At 37.4% G+C, this 27,841-nt stretch overlaps 2 protein-coding genes across 3 annotated transcripts in view; both read right to left on the bottom strand.

Annotated features, from left to right (window-relative positions):
- The window catches only part of LOC140158412 (uncharacterized), a 29,226-nt gene extending 15,333 nt beyond the window's left edge, over positions 1–13,893 (bottom strand). Inside the window, exon 1 of the mRNA XM_072181503.1 lies at positions 13,821–13,893. Within this exon, the coding sequence (XP_072037604.1) occupies positions 13,821–13,893 (73 nt within the window). The remainder of the gene's footprint in view (positions 1–13,820) is intronic.
- Positions 11,775–27,841, bottom strand: part of LOC140159386 (dnaJ homolog subfamily B member 6-like) — an 82,915-nt gene continuing 66,848 nt past the window's right edge. For both annotated transcript variants that reach the window (XR_011859877.1, XM_072182843.1), the window contains 3 exons: positions 26,808–26,870; positions 21,046–21,150; positions 11,775–18,570 (listed from right to left, as the gene is read on the bottom strand). Coding sequence is in view for 1 of the 2 variants with exons in the window: in XM_072182843.1 (XP_072038944.1) it covers positions 18,474–18,570; positions 21,046–21,150; positions 26,808–26,870 (265 nt within the window). In the remaining variant the exon portion in view is untranslated. The remainder of the gene's footprint in view (positions 18,571–21,045; positions 21,151–26,807; positions 26,871–27,841) is intronic.

Below are 27,841 nucleotides of genomic sequence, written 5' to 3'. Positions count from 1 at the left end.
GAACGTTTGGACAGTATTTATTGTGGGACATTAGAGCACATCAGACATATCGAATTGCATTCTGAATACGAAGAATGTCCTTCTGATATCAAATAATTTTGATTTTTGAAATTCGCAATGTAATACACATTTTATGACAAATGATTAAAATTGACATTTTTGATATTTAACAGTACTCGAAGTAAACTTTATAAATCTGATGATTTATACTTAAGGTGTATGTAGGTGTGGGATGAAAAGCCGACGATCAATTGAAAATTTTGACCTTTCGTATTTGGTTATGGATTTGTTTCCCCAAAACACCAAAAAAAAATTAGGTCTTTTGGGGAAAAAAATCCATATCTTCAATATGAAAGGTCAAAATTTTCAATTGATCGTCGGCTTTTCCTCCCAGCTACATATACACTTTAAGAATATGTCATTAGATTTATAAAATTTACTTCGAGGACTGTTATATATCAAAATGTGAAAAATATCAAATTTTAATAATTTGTCATAAAATTTGTATTATATCGTGAATTTCAAAATGAAAATTATTTGATATCAGAAAGACATTCTTCGTATTCAGAATGCAATTCGATATGTCTGATGTGCTCTCATGTCCCACAAAAAATACTGTCGAAACGCTCAAAACGCTCATTCCAGATCCCTTAATGTTGAGTAGAAAGGGAACAGAACAACAAAATGAGCAACAATATGAGTCAAATGAAACTCAATATTGATTAGTTTTTTAATCAAATTGAATAAAATTTAATCAAAATTGAGTTCTACTAACTCACAATATTGTTGCTCCGTTCCCTTTTTCTCAACATTGAGTAATTTTGTACTTGCAGTGTAAAAAAAAAATTGGATTTATAAAGCGCCTTTCTCCAGATCTTAGAGGACTCAAAGCGTTGTAATTTCGCTGCAATGGTGAATCATCACAATCAGATCGCATCAACTAGGCCAGTTGCTGCTGAACGGCGCACACCTATCCGCATTTAGATTGTAACACCCACCAATTATCTGCGCAGTTCCCCAAATTCCATTGGGTGAAGGAAGTTTTTGATAACCAAACAACTAATCACCGATTTTTGAGATACAGGAGGAAACCGGAGATCCCGGAGAAAACCTGTGAGAGCGAGCATGGAATCGGGATAAACCAAGTGCACATGAGTCCTTGGGCCGCGCCGGGGCTTGAACCCGGGACCTCAGTGGTGCAAAGCGAGGGAACTACCGCTGCGCTTACTCGCCCTCCCCACTGATCTTCTGTGCGTGAACATGCACGGTCTAAATCAAACATGAATACAAATAGCAGTGCCAATTTTGGACGCTGTGTCCAAAATCAACACTGCGTCCAAAATCGGCAGACTCACATCCCGCAATATCACGAACAAAATAGGGATACTTTATGAATGTCCCAGAAATAAAGGTTCTAACTAGAATCTTTTTTGTCCTCTCAGGAAAATCCTCCCTCTTGAACCTCTCAAAAAGGTTCTTTAATTTGGGAGAACCCTTAAAGGTTCTCTAAAGAACCGAAAACGGTTCTGTATCACATTTTGGGGCCATCTTTCGACGGGTTTGGAACCATTTTGGGTTCTTTAGAGAACCTCTAAGGGTTCAGAACCTTTTTAGAACCTTTATTTCTTAGATGCGTGGTTATGGTACAGCGTATTGTACATTTCTGTACAGATATTGTTGTCATTGCTGACCCATTCCATGTCAACTCCAGGGATGTGCACCGCAGCACCTCTTCAATTTTTTTCTTTTTCTGTGTGGTGGTAGATATTGATGAGAAAGTAAAATCCTGAAAATTTGAGCTTCATACTCCATTTCGTTTTCCCGTGGCATCAATTTGAAATTTAGGGGGGTCGGCGTAAAATATGTGTCGCAACGTGAAAGACGACGTTTGGATGTCCATAAATGTATAAAGGGAACCCTTTACAACTTTGAAAAGTATGTATCCTGGGGTACTTTTTTTGTGTAGAATTCAAATCTGGCATCAGAAAACTTGTAACTCCTTTACTTTAAAAGATATAGGGCCCTCAAAATGCAACTTCGTCCATCCAGGACCAACTTTGGGGGGTCAGAACTCAAAAGTAAAAATAATTTTAATGTCCATTTTTTTGCCAGTCAGAGCCCTTTGGTAGGACATTACTCTTATCCAAGATTGAGCCTATTAGAATACTTTTAGCTGAGATATTACCCATGCAAAAGTATTCTAATAGGCTCAATATGGGATAGGAGTAATCTCCTACCAAAGGGCTCTGACTGGCAAAAAAATGGACAATAAATTATTTTTACTTTTCATGATGCAGATCATGTCTACAGTAGAATTCATCTCGACCTTTGCAGGACTTAAACCCCATTAAAAGCTATTAAACCAAGATAACACTCATTGAAGCAGCTCAACTGATTAAATCAGATCTTCTCTGGTTGTGCACAAGTGTCTGTTTTCAATGTGCGACATCGCAATAAAGCTGGTATTATAGCTTCAGTTGGGTAACCGATTATAAAGGAAACGAAAGGAAACAATGGTATGTGTACCTTTGTTCACGAAATGAGACAAAGACCTGCTTTTTGTTAACCAGCATTCTTCAAAATGAGCAACATAATGATTGTTGACTTAACACGGTTTGGAAATAATTTCTTCATATTTTTGGTGTTATCTGTCGTTTACATATCCTTCCTAAAACACAAAAGTGCGACCCTCTCCAAACATCTAAATTAGCTAAAAATTTAGGACATGTTACAAAACTATATTTTCTAGAACCTATTTAGAATAGTTTAAATGTAGCTTTTACCGTTTTTTGTGGCATCCTTCAGAAGTGAGCGGTCCGATACCAATATTTTCGGTCAAATCTCCATTCAATTAACACGGGGAGTTGGCTAGCTATGCCTTGCCCTCACTCATATTTTACAAAAGTGCGACCATTTCTGAACATCTAACCTAGCTGTAATTTTAGGTCATGTTAGAGAAATATATTTGCTAGAAGTTTTGGAGAATAAATAAAATATTGGCTGGTTATTTTTCACACAGTGATGTTAACTAGGCAAGTGTCCATTCTTCCAACATGCATCATTTGTAGAGGTCACGCGTCAATGGTGAGAGCACTGTGTATTGTGTATAGGAAAACGGACAGTAACTGCAGTATGTGGAGTTCTGACCCCCCGAAGTTGGTCCTGGTTGGACGAAGTTGCATTTTGAGGGCCCTATATCTTTTAAAGTAAAGGAGTTACAAGTTTTCTGATACCAGATTTGAATTCTACACCAAAAAGTGCCCCAGGATACACACTTTTCAAAGTTGTAAAGGGTTCCCTTTATACATTTATGGACCTCCAAACGTCGTCTTTCGCGTTGCGACACATTTCATACGCTGACCCCCCTAAATTTCAAATTGATGCCACGGGAAAACGAAATGGAGTATGAAGCTCAAATTTTCAGGATTTTACTTTCAAATCAATATCTACCACCAAACAGAAAAAGAAAAAAATTGAAGAGGTGCTGCGGTGCCATCCCTGGAGTTGACATGGAATGAGTCTGCTATGTTTTTCAAAGTTCTGCCAAACATGCAAAAAAAAGCAACTTTTTATTTGTTTGTTTGCTCTTATTATGTGCCCATTTTCAGATCGCATTTATCAATTATGTTGAATTACAACTATTGAAGAAAATAATACCCATACCGTGTCGACATTCCAAAGGCATTCCATGATTATCAGCATATACTTAATTCCTATAGGTAATCCGATCTTGCTATAGTCGGTAAAAGATCACCGGTGTTGTTGAGCCCTAACTCTAACTCTAACTCTAACTCTAACTCTAACTCTAACTCTAACTCTAACTCTAACCCTAACCCTAACCCTAACTCTTATTTTCGGACTGACGGGGGTTCGGATTAACGGTGTTTCGGACTGACGGGGAGACCCATTACAACTATTTAGGAAAATAATACCCATACCGTGTCGACATTCCAAAGGCATTCCATGATTATCAGCATATACTTAATTCCTCTAGGTAATCCGATCTTGCTATAGTCGGTAAAAGATCACCGGTGTTGTTGAGCCCTAACTCTTAACTCTAACTCTAACTCTAACCCTAACCCTAACTCTTATTTTCGGACTGACGGGGGTTCGGATTAACGGTGTTTCGGACTGACGGGGAGACCCATTACAACTATTTAGGAAAATAATACCCATACCGTGTCGACATTCCAAAGGCATTCCATGATTATCAGCATATACTTAATTCCTCTAGGTAATCCGATCTTGCTATAGTCGGTAAAAGATCACCGGTGTTGTTGAGCCCTAACTCTTAACTCTAACTCTAACTCTAACCCTAACCCTAACTCTTATTTTCGGACTGACGGGGGTTCGGATTAACGGTGTTTCGGACTGACGGGGAGACCCATTACAACTATTTAGGAAAATAATACACATACCGTGTCGACATTCCAAAGGCATTCCATGATTATCAGCATATACTTCCTCTAGGTAGTCCGGACTTGCAATAGTCGGTAAAAGATCACCGGTGCTGTTGAAAATAATTGACGAATTGTCCGGCGCGACGGGTTTAACAAATCGTAAGTTTGTCTTTGTTGGTGACACACTGACATCATTATTCCAAACAGTACTGTTTTCAGTTGTGCCGAGTTCTAAATTGTTTAAGGATGAAACCAATGTTCTTGATAGAAGAATCAATAGTAGACTGGAATAAATATGAATATGCCATGAACATTTCCCTGTAAGATGACGATTAGTTCTGATGTCCGATTTAAATAAATATGAAGTAGTAAACGCAGTTTCACGATACATGGTTAACAAACAGGCAATCAAATAAATAACATAAAATGTAATAAATAACAAATATACAATTGATTCAAGTGGAAGAGGGTAAAGATTCCTTTCCCATGATGTCAGACACTGGTTCCATTTTGTAGATTATATTCCACGGTTTCCACCTTAGATACGTATGTCTCTGCACGTGACTTCTGACATTGTTTTGGATTGCTTAAAATCTTCCAATTTCAGTTAATTCCCTGAATGTTTTCCTTTAACATGTTTAAGAACTCCAGAGCACCTTCAATATATAATGTTGACCACAAAATAGCTTTCGTTGTTGACTCAGATCTTCAGTATTAGAATTGGTGGCACAACCTGGATAATAGACAACGTTTCCTCAGTATCTACATCGCAACTTGGTACGATAAAATTTAATATTGTTGAGAGTTCATTTGCCCTATAATCCTTTTTCTGGCTACAGATAATAACGTGACCGATGATATAAACTGGTAGAATGAGGGGTGCTACTCCTAAAACTTCGTTGGGTACCACCAACCCTCCAGTCGCAGACAGTAGATTTCAGATTGCACCTAATGTGGACTCCTGAATTCACGGGAGAGAAAGATGATAAAAGCAACTTAAAGCAAGTCTTTGGACAACTATCAATCACAAATGTCCAAGTTGAAGAGTGTGCAATTTGAAAGGCAAAATTTCATTAAATACTCAAAACTTGACATAGGATGTGCGACGAGGTCCCGTAACTTGTATGTGTTGACCAACTCCGCATTTGAGCAATGCCACAAGATCTTTATCTTTCAGATGGCCAAGACCTTATCATTTCACAATATCATCGGTATTTCAGTGTGATAGCGAGAGATTTAGGATCAAAGTTTTCCACTCGCTTCTTGAGATGTTGTGGAAAAACATGTAGGCAACTTCAACATTCGTCAAAAAGTTTCACCATCTGCTTGTTTTTTTAAAAGACAGCAATGACACTGTAATTAAAACATCTCTGAATGTTGGGAATCTTCCAATCTTTCTAATGCAAACATAAACTGATTGATACAGGATTGATTTGTACCTTTGCCCTTCCAAATGATAACCATTCTCATTCTCAGTGTCCCATCCACATTGGCACATGTAGAATCGACACTTACATCTTGGGATCGAGAACATTGAATGAATATGTTGGGTAAATATTTATCAGAGGCAGGAAAATTAGTAAATATTTGAGTTACTAAAATGAGCATCAGTTGTCTTAATTTAGTATTTTCTTGGCGTTGTCCTATGGGCACGGACGTCATAGTGCTATGGTATAGCCACCACCGATTTATCTTTGCTACTTTGTGGCAAATTTGAGTTCCGACACGGTCGACACCCATAGTACATTTAGCAACCTGGTCGTTTCGAGGGAACAAAGGCCTGGTTATTTTATTTTCTGTCCCGTTTGGACGAGAAACGGAGTACCGATTTAAATTGTCCTGACATTACCGACAATTGTAACGATTACCTACAAAAACCCATAGTAACCAAATTGTTATGCCAACTTCGTCGAATTATATCGGGTCGATCGCTCTTTCATAAGAATGGCGGTATATATTGGCAGCAGGTTTCAACTACGGGTTTTTCATTTGTCATCAAGTTTAAACTATGGGTTTTACCCTTGCCATCAGGTTTACTATGGGTTTTACCCTTGCCATCAGGTTTACTATGGGTTTTACCCTTGCCATCAGGTTTACTATGGGCCTTACCCTTGCCATCAGGTTTACTATGGGTTTTACCCTTGCCATCAGGTTTACTATGGGTTTTACCTTTGCCATCAGGTTCACTATGGGTTTTACCTTTGCCATCAGGTTTACTATGGGTTTTACCCTTGCCATCAGGTTTACTATGGGTTTTACCCTTACCATCAGGTTTACTATGTGTTTTACCCTTGCCATCAGGTTTACTATGGGTTTTATCCTTGCCATCAGGTTTACTATGTGTTTTATCTTTGCCATCAGGTTTACTATGGGTTTTATCCTTGCCATCAGGTTTACTATGTGTTTTATCTTTGCCATCAGGTTTACTATGGGTTTTACCCTTGCCATCAGGTTTACTATGGGTCTTACCCTTGCCATCAGGTTTACTATGGGTTTTACCCTTGCCATCAGATTTACTATGGGTTTTACATTTGCCATCAGGTTTACTATGGGTTTTACCCTTGCCATCAGGTTTACTATGGGTTTTACCCTTGCAATCAGGTTTACTAATGGGTTTTACCCTTGCCATCAGGTTTACTATGGGTTTTACCCTTGCCATCAGGTTTACTATGGGTCTTACCCTTGCCATCAGGTTTACTACATGGGTTTTACCCTTGCCATCAGGTTTACTATGGGTTTTACCCTTGCCATCAGGTTTACTATGGGTTTTACCCTTGCCCAGGCCCGTCGGAAGCAAATGAAAAGTGGTACGGCCCACTTCGGGGTCTGGTGGTGAAACCCCCAGCGGTGTTTGAAGGGGCAGAGCCCCGGGCGTTCAAGGTGGCGAAGCCCCCTGGAAGGTTAAGCACTTTGGAAAATGAGAAGTAGAATTTCAACGGTAAGTTAATAGGACTAAACTTCAAAACTAGGACATTCAAAATAAAAATGATCAACCATAAAACATGTTACCAATTCATGATAAGACTCGATTGCAGTAGGCCTACACATGATAGTAAATTTGAAAGTCCAGTGGCGGATCCAGAGCAGTCAGAGGGTGGGGGCCCAATTTTCGAAAAAAAATGTAAGTAATAATGGCCGCGAAGCGGCCATGTTGTCGCGCTCAGGGGGGTGTCTGAGGGGGGATGTGCCCCCCTGAGAAGTTATAAACTTTTGGAAAATGAAGACCTAATTGAAGCCATTTGGTGGACTATTTTTGCACTATTATTGTGTCAAATATTTAAGTTTCAAAAGACCGAAAATTTGTGAAATGACCGCCCAATTGAAGCCATGATTCGTGGACAAGGTTTGACCTTTATAAATTACCCGGTATTGCTTTACATGTAAACATAAAGTTGCACACGCAGGAGGTGTCTGAGGGGGGATGTGCCCCCTCAGAAGTGAAGACCTAATTGAAGCCATTTGGTGGACCATTTTGGCACCATTATTGTGTAAAATTTTAGTTTGAAAAAGCCGAAAATATCAAATTTACGAAATGACAGGCCAATTGAAGGCCACTTTTTTCACTGTTATTTTATGAATTATTGGTTTAAACATCAAGTGGTGGGTGTTAAATACAGACACGAAAACGGGCAGTTGTTTGTTTACGCAGGGTGTGTCTGAGGGTGATGTACCCCCTGAGAAGTTTTGGAAATTTTGCAAAATGAAGGTCCAATTGAAGCCATTTGGTGCATCATTTTTACACTAGCCTATCCTTGCTTTTTAAAACAAAAAAGGGCCCGAACTCAATTTGTAAAATTGTAAATGTTACACTGACACTTTATAGGCCTAAGACTTGAGATTCGCAATTAAAGTATGCATGGATCGATGTTGAATTGAAGTCAGCACGGAGTCCGTCTTAATAGGCCTATATACTGACTTTGGTGACAAAATGTGGGCCCGCCGATATCCTCTTTTTAGGAGGGGGGGGGGGGCGCCCCCTGAATCCGCGCCTGTGTAGGCCTAAGTCACACCTCAAACAAATAAAATAAAATAAAATGTAAAATCAACCATTCAAAAAAGTTTTTTGTGGTAATTTTTTTAGGCTGTAGCGGTTCCGACGGGCCTGCCCTTGCCATCAGGTTTACTATGGGTTTTACCCTTGCCATCAGATTTACTATGGGTTTTACATTTGCCATCAGGTCTACTATGGGTTTTACTCTTGCCATCAAGTTTACTATGGGTTTTACATTTGACATTAGGTTTACTATGGGTTTTACCCTTGCCATCAGGTTTACTATGGGTTTTACCCTTGCCATCAAGTTTACTATGGGTTTTACCGTTGCCATCAGGTTTACTATGGGTTTTACCTTTGCCATCAGGTTTACTATGGGTTTTACCGTTGCCATCAGGTTTACTCTGGATTTTACCTTTGCCATCAGGTTTACTATGGGTTTTACCTTTGCCATCAGGTTTACTATGGGTTTTACCTTTGCCATCAGGTTTACTATGGGTTTTACCGTTGCCATCAGGTTTACTCTGGATTTTACCTTTGCCATCAGGTTTACTATGGGTTTTACCTTTGCCATCAGGTTTACTATGGGTTTTACCTAGCCATCAGGTTTACTATGGGTTTTACCCTTGCCATCAGGTTTACTATGGGTTTTACCGTTGCCATCAGGTTTACTATGGGTTTTACCCTTGCCATCGTGTTTACTATGGGTTTTACCTTTGCCATCAGGTTTAACATGGGTTTTACCTTTGCCATCAGGTTTACTATGGGTTTTACCCTTGCTATCAGGTTTACTATGGGTTTTACCTTTGCCATCAGGTTTACTATGGGTTTTACCTTTGCCATCAGGTTTACTATGGGTTTTACCTTTGCCATCAGGTTTACTATGGGTTTTACCTTTGCCATCAGGTTTACTATAGGTTTTACCCTTGCCATTAGGTTTACTATGGGTTTTACCCTTGCCATCAGGTTTACTATGGGTTTTACCTTTGCTATCAGGTTTACTATGGGTTTTACCCTTGCCATCAGGTTTACTATGGGTTTTACCCTTGCCATCAGGTTTACTATGGGTTTTACCTTTGCTATCAGGTTTACTATGGGTTTTACCCTTGCCATCAGGTTTACTATGGGTTTTACCTTTGCCATTAGGTTTACTATGGGTTTTACCCTTGCCATCAGGTTTACTATGGGTTTTACCTTTGCTATCAGGTTTACTATGGGTTTTACCCTTGCCATCAGGTTTACTGTGGGTTTTACCCTTGCCATCAGGTTTACTATGGGTTTTACCCTTGCCATCAGGTTTACTATGGGTTTTAACCTTGCAATCAGGTTTACTGTGGGTTTTACCCTTGCCATCAGGTTTACTATGGGTTTTACCTTTGCTATCAGGTTTACTATGGGTTTTACCCTTGCCATCAGGTTTACTATGGGTTTTACCTTTGCTATCAGGTTTACTATGGGTTTTACCCTTGCCATCAGATTTACTATGTGTTTTACCCTTGCCATCAGGTTTACTATGGGTTTTACCTTTGCCATTAGGTTTACTATGGGTTTTACCTTTGCCATCAGGTTTACTATGGGTTTTACCTTTGCCATCAGGTTTACTATGGGTTTTACCCTTGCCATTAGGTTTACTATGGGTTTTACCCTTGCCATCAGGTTTACTATGGGTTTTACCTTTGCTATCAGGTTTACTATGGGTTTTACCCTTGCTATCAGGTTTACCATGGGTTTTACCCTTGCCATCAGGTTTACTATGGGTTTTACCCTTGCCATCAGATTTACTATGTGTTTTACCCTTGCCATCAGGTTTACTATGGGTTTTACCTTTGCCATCAGGTTTACTATGGGTTTTACCCTTGCCATCAGGTTTACTATGGGTTTTACCCTTGCCATCAGGTTTACTATGGGTTTTACCCTTGCAATCAGGTTTACTAATGGGTTTTACCCTTGCTATCAGGTTTACTATGGGTTTTATCCTTACCATCAGGTTTACTATGGGTTTTATCCTTGCCATCAGGTTTACTATGGGTTTTACCCTTGCCATCAGGTTTACTATGTGTTTTACCTTTGCCATCAGGTTTACTATGGGTTTTACATTTGCCATCAGGTTTACTATGGGTTTTATCCTTGCCATCAGGTTTACTATGTGTTTTATCCTTGCCATCGGGTTTACTATGGGTTTTACCCTTGCCATCAGGTTTACTATGTGTTTTACCTTTGCCATCAGGTTTACTATGGGTTTTACCCTTGCCATCAGGTTTACTATGGGTGTTACTTTTGCCATTAGGTTTACTATGAGTTTACCCTTTGTTATCAGGTTTAAAATGTGGGTTTTATCCTCGCCATCAGATTTACTATGGGTTTTACCCTTGCCATCAGATTTACTAATGGGTTTTACCCTTGCCATCAGGTTTACTATGGGTTTTACCTTTGCCATCAGGTTTACTATGGGTTTTACCCTTGCAATCAGGTTTACTAATGGGTTTTACCCTTGCTATCAGGTTTACTATGGGTTTTATCCTTACCATCAGGTTTACTATGTGTTTTATCCTTGCCATCAGGTTTACTATGGGTTTTACCCTTGCCATCAGGTTTACTATGGGTTTTACCCTTACCATCAGGTTTACTATGTGTTTTATCCTTGCCATCAGGTTTACTATGGGTTTTACCCTTGCCATCAGGTTTACTATGGGTTTTACCTTTGCCATCAGGTTTAACATGGGTTTTACCCTTGCCATCGTGTTTACTTTGGGTTTTACCCTTGCTACCAGGTTTACTATGGGTCTTACCCTTGCCATCAGGTTTACTATGGGTCTTACCCTTGCCATCAGGTTCACTATATGGGTTTTACCATTGCCATCAGGTTTACTATGGGTTTTACCTTTGCCATCAGGTCGCCAATTCACCTAGTGGACTAAGTCACCATAGTTAATTAACTATTGGTGACATAATGATCGTAACATCTAGATGGCACTTACAGTGTTCCATAAAATGACACTTACGTACAAAATAACTAATAAAAACAAACATAGTTATAAGTCTCTGTACACAAAGTACATATCTTTTATTTATTCAAATAACAATCACACATTTTTGCACAAGTAGGCATTTATCTCTTTAACTGAAAAAAAGCTTTTCAGCCTTTATCTGTATAACAGACACATAAGAGACATTCTAAATATGAAAATGCAGCAAGAATAGTCATGAAAAAGCAGCACATTATATTCTTCATAAATCATGTGCATGTAACATATATTAAATATCCCCAATTGATCCCCTTACCAATGAGCACCAAATGTGATGCAATCATTTGTCCCTAAAATCAGTTTCAAATTAAAGTCATAAAACTTTGTCATATTCTGTTGTATTCCATTGTCTTTAAAAGTAATTGTTATCTTAGGAACTATACCCCCCTCATTTGTATTCAAAATGACAACTGATTTTTGCACGACTGATCACCTTATTTCCCCTGCTCACATCGCAAATATTCACCAACTGCACGGTTCTGCCATATGCTAGAGCCTCGATCTGGCAGCATGCATGAATGGGAATTGAACCAGTCATATAACATTGCGTGAAGTGGCGTAATGCTTCCTTTCATGTCTATTGCCAGTTTGAGGCTCTCCCCGCATATGAAGGAACCGTGCAATAGGTGAATAGGGCTTCTTTTCCTACCCAGGGAACATACCAACTAATTTCCCCTGTTCAGATCACAAACGGGCTGTTCCAGTTGAATTTCATACACCCTCTGCACAAGACATGCCCTTGATCTCTCACACAGGTGTAGATTTCAAATAAGTCAAATATTCAGGTAACTCCATTTGAAATTCACACTCCCCATGTGGAGGGATTAAGGATGTCTTCCATAAGGGTTGAATTTCAACTGGAATACACCAATAGATTGCTCTTACCCAGGGAGCAAAGTCCTCCATAGGTATAACTTGATTAGAGTGTGACTCTAGGATCAGTAGTGTAGTTATCCAATGGTTTAAATAATACTAGGACAGTTCATGTCTGTGCTCTCAGCATTTTTCTCCAAGCTGATGGGGACTCTACTTATGCAAGGAATATAGGAGGGAAAGCCTGAGGACTAGTATAGGGAGTAATTATCCTTGCCCAGTAGTATCCCAATGAACCTGAGTGTCAAGATGCATGGAAGGCAAGTTATGCCCAAGGGTTGTAAGTGCAAATTATCAACCTTCATATGTAGCAATGATGTCAATTTATATGACTTCTAGAATTGTCATTTTAAGTTTTAACAATAAAAAAAAATCTTTTTCTACACATTACACAATTGCTTATCATATAAAAGCAAAGTTTGACATTTTAGTCTCTCTAACAAACACTTACAGATCTGTGTACAATTCCACACTCTGTGTAATACCAATGCTGATATTCAATATAAAGAGTTACTTCATAATCCCCATGCATCCTCCTAAAGAATGTATTCCAAAAACGTTGATATTTTGATACCATCAAAAACCTAGGAATTCATGTTTGAAAAAGATGTTGTCCATTTGATATTTTCCGGCAGTCAATAGTCCAAAACAATTACAACACAGTGGCTTTTATATTAGCCCTTTGGACGGATCCGCCATCTTGCTACCAAAATGAGGTTCTCCCTGTAAATGCATGCGCAAAAAGTGCCCTTTTGTTCTTGCGGTTTTTAGCAACTACTATCTTTCGCATACATTTACAAAATTAATTTTTATGCTGTTTTCCTCATAACTTTGTAATGTACAAAATATCACATTTCAGTGTACAAAAATTCAAATTCTTGTTATGAAATTTGTTATTGTAAAACAACTTTTCAATGACTACTCTGTCAAATCAACTATATGTTTTTGTTTTTAATCAAATAAATAAACATTTATAAAATCACAAATCACAATGTAAAAATATGTTACTTTCATGACAAAATGGTTGTAGAAAATGCAAATAGCTGTGAGTCAAACAAATTGGCCATCCAGCACTGAAAACAATGAAAATCATATATCTTGAAAATGGCGTGGAGTTCTACTGATTTCGGTGACGTTTTCTTTATAACACACACATTTAGATAATTAGATACCCAACAACACGTTTTAGTTTTCATCAAAACCGTTTCAGAAAATTTAACTCTCAGGTTATGTAAAGGTCATGAAAAACACTACAACAAAATGTCAAAAATGTTATTCCAAAATATTTTTGGCAAAAAATTTTGTGCACTATTTGTCAAAACTTTTAAAACAACATCATGTTAGAATGTTTGCAGGAAGTTTAAAACAATGTTCTTGAATGTCATTAAAACGTTTTATATACCCTTTATATAACCCAACATTTAAACATTTTCTATAAAATATTCCTTGTTTGCTGGGTAACTACATATATTCCTTTAATGTTATTGAGTTGTGGTATAAAAAGAAGTGTGCTGAGGCTTGTAGTCTCACCATCAGTGATCCTAGTAATTGCCTTTTTATTTCCATTTTCTCTTACAACTCTGTCTCTCTTATCTTCTGCCATCAAACTTTCACATATCTTACTCTAAAACAATTAACCATTGTCATGAATACCCTATTTGGGCAATTATGTCAATGAAATACTCCAATTGGGCAAATGTCAATGAAGTACACTATTTGGGCAAATCTGTCAATGAAATACTCCAATTGGGCAAATGTCAATGAAGTACACTATTTGGGCAAATATGTCAATGAAATAATCCAATTGGGCAAATGCCAATGAAGTACACTATTTGGGCAAATATGTCAATGAAATACTCCAATTGGGCAAATGCCAATGAAGTACACTATTTGGGCAAATATGTCAATGAAATACTCCAATTGGGCAAATGTCAATGAAGTACACTATTTGGGCAAATCTGTCAACGAAATACTCCAATTGGGCAAATATGTCAATGAAAGAAATACTTCATGGGCAAATATGTCAATGAAATACACTATTTGGGCAAAAATGTCAAATTATAGCGAGACACAAATAAGGCATTGTTCAAATAATCGTTGTAATAATAACTTCTATTTTGATGCTAATGGACGGTGGCTAATAAAATCTGACATTGCCTTTCTCCCTTCCAATCTGTAAGGCCTGGTCCATCTTCTGTTGAGTACAATATGTGGGCATCTGTGCAACATAATTCCTTGTACAGCTACCAACTGAATGCTAATATTACTATCCCTAACTATAGTTTCTATCCCACACAATTTGGTAATACGGAAAAATGCAATTAATACACAAATTGTTTCCACAAATGTATGTGCTTTTAACAGGATTATAATTAGCAATGATATTATCAATCCTAAGTGTATGCATGAATACTCCAAATGTACCCCATTGCATCATCTTATCGAATCACCAAATTGTATGAACACTTTCTTATCAACAGCTATTAACAAAATGGCAGTGTTATTTTTCAATATGAGTAATCACCATGTAACTAACTTAATTTCTACACTTGATATCACTTCCCCTAATGTCATTTACAATCCTGTACAGTAGTGCGAGTCCAAAATATTGAGAGTAGACAATTATTTGCGAGTGATCCCCACTATGCTAGTTGGCCATTCCATTTAAAAAGCACACCCAGTAAGGAAGATGTGTGGCTATTCCATTGAAAAAGCACACCTAGTGAGGAAGATGTGAGCAGTTTCCCACTCCAGTAAACATATCGAGGAATATAATAAGTTGAGAAATACAAATTTCGTCCATATGTGTGTGGATTTCAAATGGAATGCCATGTTATACAAATTCACAAAGCATAAACTTGAATAGAACCCTAGAAAATGGCAAAAATGGCCTTTCATGTCTTTACCAGTTTGCAAGGGATGGGTTCAAAATCCAGCTGCCTGTTGATCGCTAGTGCCCTAGCAGAACCACATACTATTGTTCCTAACAATAGAACCCAGGCCAAATTGTCAGTTCTGACAGGGTGCTGGCGGTCAACTGGCGATTTAGTTTTGACGTCATCCCTTATAGACAAACAAAATGATTGATTTTCCATGAACTGTCCTCTTATGTCAAAACATTTCACATCGGTAAAGAAATATAAAATCATGTGCATTGAAATTACAAGCATATTCAACACCCATTTCTTGTGCAATATAAAGCTAAGGTTACACACTGGGCTCTGGATAAGAAATACAAAATCATGAGCTGATTTCAGAAATACCTGCAGCGCATCAAGTGTCAAAATTTGTCCTCGAACTCAGATTGAATATATTTATTGCATACAAAAAGACTTAATAAGAATAATAAGGTTGACATGTGTTCACCAGTGGGTATTTCCGTCATGTAAGCTTTCAGAATTTGCCTGTTATCAAAATTGGGATTATACAGCTTTTAGAATAAAGCTGTGTAATCCCTCAATGACGTCTTGACAACAGTCTAATTTTGCTTAGGCTTATATGAAATGAAGGATAGACCCACAAGGGATCTGACTTCTAGAAATGCAGTTGTATTTTGGGAGAACAAAAGTTGACAAAAGTTACAGAGCCCCTAATTGGTTAATTGCACAAAATAACCATCAAAGTAACCAATCAAAATTGAGCTTTTAGATCGCAGTAATTTTAAACTTAATCCACTTCAGCTCTACTGACTCATCTTATCATATCTCTGATTGGCTCAATACATTATGTACTCCTCTTTATGTCCAATCAAAATAGTCCTCAGAGGCTGATAATTGGACTGGAAGTGCCCATGGGGTTCAAATGAACTGCAGGTATTTTTGAAATCACATCTATGGATCAGAATCATACCAGCATGATTAACTATGCACAGGATTCAATGCTATAGGATTCTCCCTAATAAAACAAAACAAACACAAAATAATAATAATAATAACAATATTGGTCAAATAATCCATGCATTTAAATTTTTTGTACACATTTGTCATATAATATCATAAATAATTTTGAAATAAAATATACATAAATGAACAATGATCATCCAGCAGTTATTCAAACTTCGTGAAGTGTCCGCATAACACGAAAAAAACACGCTAAAGCTCTGGATTAAATAAATACATACCTTGTGTCTGGGTAAAAAGTGTGCACACATTTTTACACAAATTGCTTGTGATTTTTCCAAATATGAACAAAATATTAAAAATCTCAAAATAATTGACTGTCAATCACAACTCATGTTAATACTTCACAAAAATGTGCAGAAATATTAGTTTTTAAGAACAAAATCATTCTTAAATATCTGGGCTTGTATGTGATTAATTCATACAACAAATAATATTGTTTTTACCAAGTCCATTTGCAGAAATTTCTCTTGCATTATTCCAATTACATTTTGCATTATGCAAAGAAAACAAAAACGTAATGTCTCAAACGTTTGAGCAATTGCTGGACAAAGAAAGTAAACAGTATCGCCTTTTCAAACCAACAGTTTGTTTAGTACTTTAAGAACAAAACGAAAAACATTTCTCTATGATACCAACTTTACCATATAAACAAAATGTACATTACAAATTTCACCAAAACTTGATTCCTTCACAGATGCTGTTCGTGACCTGATGAATTTGAGACTACCACCACACTGTACAAGCAGGGTGGGGGTATGGCAGACTAACAAGAGCTTGTTCACAGGACAACTTTATCCTAGTCACCAGGGGATGGTGGGGTACTTTAGTTTGGTTTGGGTAGATAGGTATGTGTCTCCCAGTATATGGAAGTGGGACCCATGTTCGCCACAAATGGGACCCAATTTTTATACCGAAGGTTCAGATTTTGAGTCAAGTCAACATAAATTCAAAGATTTTTTTTCAAAATATGCATGTGTTTTGGGGAATTTTGGCTCAAGATTCACAACATTGGGCTAATTTTCTGACAAATTTGAGAACATTTTGAAAAAAAAAGAAGACCTATTTATATATCAATTTCAAGTTTTCCACACAAAAATAGAGGCCATCCTTATACCAGAATTGCAAAATGAGGTCCATAAGATATACTGCGGATAGCGATCGATAGGTAAACCCAAAGCATGGTGGAAATAAAGGGCTCAAAAGCTATCAAATTGGTCATTCCACTGAAGCATACATCATTTTTGCCTATCGATCCCCAGCTATCAGCAATATACCTTATTTCAATGGCACATCACCATATTACGGTAACTGTTTGTACTGACAACCCCAACAGGTCTCATTTGTCAGCTGAGTACAAGAAGGATGTAAGTGTATAGTAATAATAAAGCACTTGCGACCTTCTTGCAGTCAGTTAATCATCGTTGGGCAGGAAAAAAACCCCTATGTGCTTGTGGCCCCTGAACATGTTTAAAACAACACTGCCAACAGGTTACATAGGAGGTTTTGCTTTAAACATCTTCAGGGGCCAATGACACATAACTCAAGATTGAGCTCTTATAGCATCCCTCTTTGAAGTTCCCCCAGTTCATGAGTGCACATTTTAGTGCAAACGCTTGATTTAATGTTTCCAAATCATGTTCATTAACTGAACTAACACAAAATGACCAATTACGCAAAAAACAATGGCCAAAACAACCTACAAGCTTTGAATTGAAGATATATACCTATTCAATCACATACTCAAAGCACAATTTCCCTCCAATACATTGTCATAAATCGGATAAATTGTTTTGTACAATTTTTTTGTTCATTTACACTGTATTTCATAAAACCTGCGTTTCATATTTCATGCTCACTATAAAACTTTTTTGTACAATACTGCGTACTCTCCATCCAGAAAATGAAGAAACAGATTTGTGACAAAGGCATGGAAACCAGCGGGGAAAAAAACATAACAATTTACATTGGTGCCTTTTATGTCATGTCATTCATTCAATTTCTGAATCAAGACAAAAAGTGCTATTTTTTTAACTGTTAAATGTTCACACATCTACATCAAAGTTGTTTTTCTTCTTCTTAAACTAAATAAATAACTGGTTTTCTTTCTACACACAATTTAAATATTTCCATGCAAAGTCAATTTCTAGTCGTTTACACGCATGAATAGTTGTGAACATTAACAACTTGTAAAAAATAGCACTTTACAGTTAATGTAAAAACGTGATAATGTTCAGCTCATGATGGATGTATATAGTACAAATGAAAATTATCTAGCTAACTACTAGTAGCTCAACATCTGTTGTTGACCATTGATTGTTCTTGATGTGATCTGTCCATTTTCTTCCACAATTTCTGTTTCTTGTCCATTTTCATATATTCTGGGGAAAGGAAAATTATGAAACAAGAAAAAAATCATATTATCAATGTTATAATGAATGGATCTGAGAGTAATACAACAACAAACAAGCCTATACAATTTCACAGGAATATATTTTCCCAAGATATAAAATACTGTGCACAATGATGAATGTAATATTCTGGTACAATTTTATTGCATCATTGTCTGGGCACCTTAAAAAACAGTCATACATAAGTTTATTTTTGCACCACTCTTACGACTGATGTAATAATTTTTACAGATAGTTTTGAGATATTTTCTCAAAATATCAAGAGCTATCTTAAGAACCACTGAACCAATACTAAGCTTGTTTGTACTCATTTTAGTGCATTTTTCAAGCTGATTCCAAATATGGTCATGAAATACAATTCTGAAATTTTAAAAACTGTTTTGAAACTTGACGTCTGCAGTTGACACCCGCATGGAGGAAGTTAATATAGGCAGATAAGCTAAGCATTCAACCACTGTCCACATCACTGAGGTCTCGGTCACATTCTCTGTGCACAAGTTAATGGATAAAACATTGCTGAGAATGTATGCAATTCAAGTGTGTGAACCCAAACAATGTCTAGATATACTATCTGACATCAAAAGGAACCCACCACCATAATTATGTTTGACATCATGATTTTCACTGATGGGTAGCGACCACTGTCCACATCATTGGAGTCTGGGTCACTTTCTCTATGCACAAGTTAATGGATAAAACATTGCTGAGAATGTATGCAATTCAAGTGTGTGAACCCAAACAATGTCTAGATATACTATCTGACATCAAAAGGAACCCACCACCATAATTATGTTTGACATCATGATTTTCACTGATGGGTAGCGACCACTGTCCACATCATTGGAGTCTGGGTCACTTTCTCTATGCATGATGGGTTAATGGATATAACATTGCTGAGAATGTATGCAATTCAAGTGTGTGAACCCAAATAATGTCTAGATATACTATCTGACATCAAAAGGAACCCACCACCATAATTATGTTTGACATCATGATTTTCACTGATGGGTAGCGACCACTGTCCACATCATTGGAGTCTGGGTCACTTTCTCTATGCATGATGGGTTAATGGATATAACATTGCTGAGAATGTATGCAATTCAAGTGTGTGAACCCAAACAATGTCTAGATATACTATCTGACATCAAAAGGAACCCACCACCATAATTATGTTTGACATCATGATTTTCACTGATGGGTAGCGACCACTGTCCACATCATTGGAGTCTGGGTCACTTTCTCTATGCACAAGTTAATGGATAAAACATTGCTGAGAATGTATGCAATTCAAGTGTGTGAACCCAAACAATGTCTAGATATACTAACTGACATCAAAAGGAACCTACCACCATAATTATGTTTGACATCATGATTTTCACTGATGGGTGGCAACCACTGTCCACATCACTGGAGCCTGGGTCACTTTCTCTATGCATGATGGGTTAATGGATATAACATTGCTGAGAATGTATGTAATTCAAGTGTGTGAACCCAAATAATGTCTAGATATACTATCTGACATCAAAAGGAACCCACCACCATAATTATGTTTGACATTATGATTTTCACTGATGGGTGGCAACCACTGTCCACATCACTGGAGTCTGGGTCACTTTCTCTATGCACAAGTTAATGGATATAACATTGCTGAGAATGTATGCAATTCAAGTGTGTGAACCCAAATAATGTCTAGATATACTATCTGACATCAAAAGGAACCCACCACCATAATTATGTTTGACATTATGATTTTCACTGATGGGTGGCAACCACTGTCCACATCACTGGAGTCTGGGTCACTTTCTCTATGCATGATGGGTTAATTGATATAACATTGCTGAGAATGTATGCAATTCAAGTGTGTGAACCCAAATAATGTCTAGATATACTATCTGACATCAAAAGGAACCTACCACCATAATTATGTTTGACATTATGATTTTCACTGATGGGTGGCAACCACTGTCCACATCATTGGAGTCTGGGTCACTTTCTCTATGCATGATGGGTTAATTGATATAACATTGCTGAGAATGTATGCAATTCAAGTGTGTGAACCCAAATAATGTCTAGATATACAAACTGACATCAAAAGGAACCCACCACCATAATTATGTTTGACATTATGATTTTCACTGATGGGTGGCAACCACTGTCCACATCATTGGAGTCTGGGTCACTTTCTCTATGCATGATGGGTTAATGGATAAAACATTGCTGAGAATGTATGCAATTCAAGTGTGTGAACCCAAACAATGTCTAGATATACTAACTGACATCAAAAGGAACCTACCACCATAATTATGTTTGACATTATGATTTTCACTGATGGGTGGCAACCACTGTCCACATCATTGGAGCCTGGGTCACTTTCTCTATGCATGATGGGTTAATGGATATAACATTGCTGAGAACCCTAACCTAACCATATAATTAATTACTTACTTGGTAGTTTTGATCCGTCTTCCATTGATGATCTTCGTTGATGTTGATGTTCTCCTCACATTTGAAGGACCACCAAATGAGGACGACGAAGAGAAAGATGTAAAGCTGTAGAGGCAAAACAAATCAAAACATCAAATTTGCACCAGCAGTATAGAAATTAGGATAATTTAAATTAATATTCATTCATGACAAGCTCTTATTCTTAGTACTTTTTTAGTATAAATTTATCTAATTATTAAACTAATCATGAGGAGGACCTTACTGATGAAGATGATCAACAGCGAAAATCAACTTTAATATTGTACTGGTTCAAATACTGTAGAATTCTATCTACAAGCATATATGCTTCTGAACGAGGTTATTTTTGCGAGGTTATTTTTGACGAAAGAGACAAAAGGCAGACACCCTCCACAAAAACATTACAACAGATTGGTCTTATAATAATACATGTTTGTACTGCCGCCTGTATCAGTAATATAGTTTCCAAACCCAAATAATGTTTTTGTGGAAGGTGTCTGAAATTCGTCTCTTTTGCCAAAAACCCTTGTTTAGAGGCATAGTGGTTGTTTCATTTTAAAATTGTGATTAGATATTGTTTTTCATATGAAAAAATGGCAAAAAGGAAGCAGCAGCATTGATAAATAAGAAGCTCCGATGAATTGCATGTAGTAGCTACAAGTGTCTGTATGGACAACCTCACGAAATATTGACCGAAATGTGACATTAAACCAATCGCTTGCATGGCCAAGAAGATATCTTACACTTCCCACAATGCATTTCTTCCCTGTACTGATTTCCTATTCAGTGTAACATGGGTTGATAGTGACAAGAAATACCTCAATTGCAAGATCTGGATTAGCTCTGTTATTGAGGTATTTTTTGTCACTATAGACCCATGTTGCACTGCATAGCACACTAGTACAGGGAAGTAATGCATTGCGAGAAATTTAAGATATCTTCCTTGTTTGCAGGGTATGTTAGCACATGTATCCATTTTCTACACAAAAATGCAAAAATCTGATTTTGATGATTTTCTGATTAAGAGGATCACTAATAGTAAGTACCTTTTATATGTTGTAAATGTAAAGTGTCAAATTAATTTTTCACGCATGCCAGTAGCTTTGCTCCAAAGCCAACCTATTTTCCATCCAATTGAAAGAAAAAATGAAAAAACCATGCCATATGCCCTCTGACACTAGTAAAGACCGGCTGGCGCGTCGGTCAGTGGACTTTCGCGGTTGGTGTGTTGGGTACACCAAAATTCCAATATCTGTGACTGCATAGTGAGTGGTCCTACTTTACTTGTTGGTGACTTCTGACTTGCCTATAGTGAAGCTTGCCTTCGGCAAGCTCTGTACAAATACATGTAGGCCTACTGCTGGGTGATGCATGGGAGTGGTATTAATTTTTTGAATACAGAATGGATTGGCCTATATACATTTTCTTTACTAGTAATACTAACTAGTCACTCGCTTGGGTTTATTTTACTTGGGGATCTCTGGATCTTCTAAGGTACTGCGAGGGCTCTGATCAAGAGCTAGCATGCCAGTTGAATAAATGACATTACAAGAATTATAATTCCTAGTCTCAAATTAATTTATGGTTATCTTCTGCCGCAATTAATCTGAAGTGAAAACCAAGGCTCTAATATTTCAACAATCATCCATCAATTATATCCTCAATCATCAATTACAGTAATCTTCATAAGTAAACCCACTGGGCTGTTCAAGTTGAAATCCATACACCCTCTACTTCCTTAATCTCCCACACAAGAGATGTAAATTTCAAATGGAGTCACCCATTCAGGTAACCCCTTTCAAAATTCACACCCTGTGTGAAAGATTCAGGTTTTATCTTCCACAGGGGGTGTAAAGATTCCAACTGGAACAGCCCATCCTATGCTGCCACTTGAAGCATTCTTACAGCCAAGTGCTTTGTGTTTGCATTAACATCTCATCCAGGTAAATGTAAGATGCTCTTGACAGTATTGCCAATGCAGCAAATTATTCTGCTCAAATACTGCTTGTTGAGGCAAAGGAAATCATGTTTTATTTGCCTTAAAATTGGGCTATTCCATTTAAAATAATTCACACTATCCCTGTGAAAGATTTTGGAAATATCTTCCACAGGGGGAGTATGAATTTCAAATGGAATTAACACATTAATCAGTTCCATTTGAAACTCACCCTCCCTCTCTGGAAGATTCAGGTTGAATCTTTCTCAAGAGGATGTATGAAATTCAAATAGAGCTGCCTAATATGTTAAGGGGGTACTACATATACACCCCTCGATAAATTTGTGTCTATTTTTACATTTTTCTCAAAAACTAATGACACACTGGTAACAAAATTTATGTATATTATAGGGGCAAGGAATCCAATTACTACACTTGAATTTCAGTGATCCACGACAAGCGGTTCCTTATTAATGATAAGAAATAAGGTACCGCTAAGATGTACCCCATTTCCTATCATATATACTGAACCGCTTGTCTTGAATCACTGAAATTTCAGTGTAGTAATTGGATTCCTTGCCCCAATAATATACATAACTTTTGTTATCAGTGTGTTATTATTTTTGAGAAAAATGCAAAAATAGTCACAAATTTACCACAGGGTGTAGTACCCCTTAATTCTATTTGAAATTGATACTCCCTCTGTGAAAGATATTTCCAAAATCTTCCACAGGGGTAGTGTGAATTTTAAATGGAATAGCCCAATTTAGCTACTTTTGATCATGTCAGGCTGCAGCAATATGTTTGATAATAATGATCAACATTTTTGATACTAATAATAATGCATTTGGCCATATTATATTGGGGAAGGTTTAAAACGGTTATGAGTCTCTGTCATTCCAAAATGCAGCTAACAATGAGTTTTCTGACTATTTATTAATCGTTCAAGTCCAGTTCTTTCATTCATTCAAGTGTTCTTTAAGGGCAGAGACTTAACTGCATAACAGATCTATACATTACATGAAAATCAATCTGGCAGAGCGACTTTATCCATTTATGGGAGCTCATTCGGGAAAAGGCTACATGGTATCTTTTTAACCTGTAATTTCATCATCAAATTCCACAAATAAATTCATTAAAAAAAAATCATAATTAATTTTTTTTTGAAAACTTGGGCTACAATGAGTGCCTTTAACAGCAGCCTGGCAGGCTGTTTCGCTGCACCTTGGTACTAAAGTGTTTTGGCAACACTGTTTCCTGAGCATGAAAACCGACAATGTTCCACATGGTCAAGGAGATGTATTTCTTTCCATTTCCTTGGCCACACTAGGTGGGATAATGCTATGTGCATATCCAGACATAGTCCCACTGTCAGAAAACTGCAGCACAAAATTTCTTTTCATTAAGGGGGTACTACACCCCTTGCCAATTGTGTGCCTATTTTTGCATTTTTCTCAAAAATGAGAGCGCATTGGTGACAAGTAATATATGTATATTATAGGGGCAAGGACTACAACTACTGCACTGAAAATTCAGCAACTCAAGGCAAGTAGTTATTGATTTATTGATCAAATATTGGTTTTCCCTCATTTTTGACTGTAACTCCACAACTGTTGTCTGTGTTGAAATAAAATTTCCAGTGCAGTAGTTGTAGTCCTTGCCCCTATAATATACATATCTTACTTGTCACCAATGCGCTTATAATTTGTGAGAAAAATGCAAAAATAGGCACAAAACTGGGCAGGGGTGTAGTACCCGGGGGGGGCCACTCAAATATGAGAGTGTACGCATGCGTGACCAAATTTTTTTCGAACACCCCCTAAACAAGTTTTCCTCTGTGAACAAAATGACCCCCTAAACAAGTTTTTAGCGCGCTTTCCCTAAAAATTTGACCCCTAAACAAGTTTTTGTCTAATTTTGACCCCCTAAACAAGTTTTTGTCTAATTTTGACCCCCTAAACAAGTTTTTGTCTAAATTTGACCCACGTTACAAGTTTTGATGGATTTTGACAAATTGAACAAATTTGTAGGCCTACTAAGTTAGTAACTTGTCATTGAACACTAGAACTGAGTCCACCTCCCGGATATAGGCCTACCCCCCCTCCGGTACAGGTATTCGCTACTTGCACGGTTCCGCCATTTGCACTATGTGCGGGGAGAGCCTCGAACTGGCAGCATACATGAAAGGAAGAATTATGTAACCTTACACAGAACGTTATGACTAGTTCAATTCCCATTCATGTATGCTGCCAGTTCGAGGCTCTCCCCGCACATAGTGCATAATGGCGGAACCGTGCAAGTAGCGAATACCATACCGTACCACTCTAAAATATAAATAATTCAGATTCGTAGCTTGTTACATGAATCTGATTGGATTCTCGTAAAGTAGTTTTGTGAGAATATACTAATATTCGGCGTAATTTATCATCATAGTTTATCCAGACGCAACGTTAAAGCAGTATTCACATCGTATTTGGTTCCGAATTCGGCACCTAAAGTTGATTATCGTGTCCTGATATCAGCGGCCCTTTTCATGCTTTCTACTGCATATATAATTTCCTAAAGTAATCCAGAGAAGGGGAAACTCGCAAATCTACCAGCAGGAGTAGTAAATAATGTGAGGAATCTATAAAGGTCCTAAAAATCTTTTTGAAATACATGATATTTTCATTCCGGATTTTCGTCTCCCCGTTTTGTCCACTGAACTATTATCATCATAATCATGACGTCATTAATTAATATGCATGTTTTTTAATCTAAACGGTATTTTACATAGAAGTACGAGGCCATGGTTAAATCACATGTAACACGTCATGAAATATATTTGCATAACATAGCGCTTTAAACATTTATATGACACTGGAATAAACTTTTTTCGGAATTGAGTTTCAGCAGACTTTAAAAAGCGGATTAAAATGGTACCCTAAATGCGTTACAAACGATTTTAAAACAACCCCTTTTCATGAAAATCACCGTTTTTTGCCCCTTAACGCGTCACGCTGCAGAACGCGCCCAACCGAAAAAACACCCCTTTTCACACGCTTTTTTGGTCACGCATGCTTACATCATTATATTTGAGTGGCCCCCCCCCCCGGGTGTAGTACCCCCTTAATGAAATATTATTCTCCTTGATCCCTAAACATGACCCAATTGAGAATGAAAGTTAAAATTTCATATTCCATCAATTTTAAGAAAAAGGGACCAAACACCTGAATTTTCAGTTTTTCCTTGTACACTAATGATCAAGCTAAAGAATATTTTGCCTATAGTGTGTCTCGTCTCAAGTTGAGAGTAACGTCATGCTGGATTTTGCAGTGGCAGATTCAAATCGTGCGCGCCAACCTAATCTCGAGAGGGCGTATACATGCACGTAGAAGTTTGTCTATATACTGGCGAAGCAATCGTGTAAACGCACTGATTCGAATCTGCCACTGTTTCCAACAGGGTGTTACTCTCAACTTGAGACAAGACACCCTATAGATGCTCCCTGTAAGGGTTAAGCTGGGGGCTAGGTTTCCTACAAGCAATGCGGCCTGTAATGTACCACATTTAGTACCCCTGGTTGAGTATCATCTCAAAGACAGTGGCCTTGGTTTTTTTTTACCGGAATGTGCTAAAAGAAACAGCACTTTATAAATTTCTGTTATTATGTTTCAGTATGTATCTGGTAAACATGTGTTATTTCTACCAATAACAAAAAGTAAATTTCTCATTTGAAATTCTTAATTTACATAACAAAAAAATTGACCGTTTCACCTATTTGAAATTCTTTGTTACATAAACAATTTACCATAATACCTCCACCTACCTTGTACTACTTCCTCCACCACCAAAATCAGGAAAATTACTAAAGCCGCTAAAACCTCCATTACTGATGAGTTGTTGTCACGGTAACAGTTAATCAATCAATCAATCAATCAATCCAGATATTAGTTAATCAGTATTTGGTCCAATTCATTGATTATCCACACAGCACACATTGGGTAGTCAGTCAAGGCGATGTATTAACACACAACATGCAGTCATCATGGTATATAATCATGCATTGTGAGGTCATTTGGGTGTGGAAAAAGACAAAAAAGAGACACTCAATATTAGTTGTTAGCACTAATTAATCAATACTAAAAACAATGACCGATATTAATGTCAAATCTGATATCCTATGTTATTATGTATTGACTGATGTACCATATAGTCTAAATCTTTCTCAAGGTAAAGCCACTGTTTATGAGAAAGGAAAACAAGTCTCCACATACATAAATGACAGCTAGTGAAAAAATTTCACTGACTATCCAGGATTTGAACCTGGGACCTTTTGCTTTTCATCGCTGATGCAGATCTCTTACACACAGGCAAATATGTACGACTAATGGGCTATCCCACTTGAAATCCATACTCCCTTTAGCTTAAGTCTCCCACAGAGGGAGTAAGAGTATGGATTTCAAATAGAATATACCATTCGGGTAACTTCCATTTGAAAGACTTCGGTTGTGGAAGATACAGGTAAAGTCATATATTAACCTTAACCAATTCCATATGAAAAACACACTCCCTCTGTGAAAGACTTGTCTTAAATCTAACAGAGGAGAAGGGCGTATTTCAAATGGAATAGCCATGTAATCCACATTGAACCAACTTGAAAAAATGTATTAATTTACTTTGTTTGACCACAAGTTTGGTGATGGCATGTGCATATTTCGCTGGTCACAGTATCTAAGCATGGGTGCAAATCTAATCCCATAGAGCGTATACATACCGTATTTCCTCAAATAGATGCCCCGGGGTGTTACATTTTCCAAACGGGGGTATTAGAGGTCATTTTTAGAAGGATAATTCCCATTA

Source organism: Amphiura filiformis, chromosome 8, assembly GCF_039555335.1.
Source record: "Amphiura filiformis chromosome 8, Afil_fr2py, whole genome shotgun sequence".
In the NCBI taxonomy this organism is placed as follows: domain Eukaryota; kingdom Metazoa; phylum Echinodermata; class Ophiuroidea; order Amphilepidida; family Amphiuridae; genus Amphiura; species Amphiura filiformis.
This window is presented reverse-complemented; position numbering and strand designations above follow the sequence as displayed.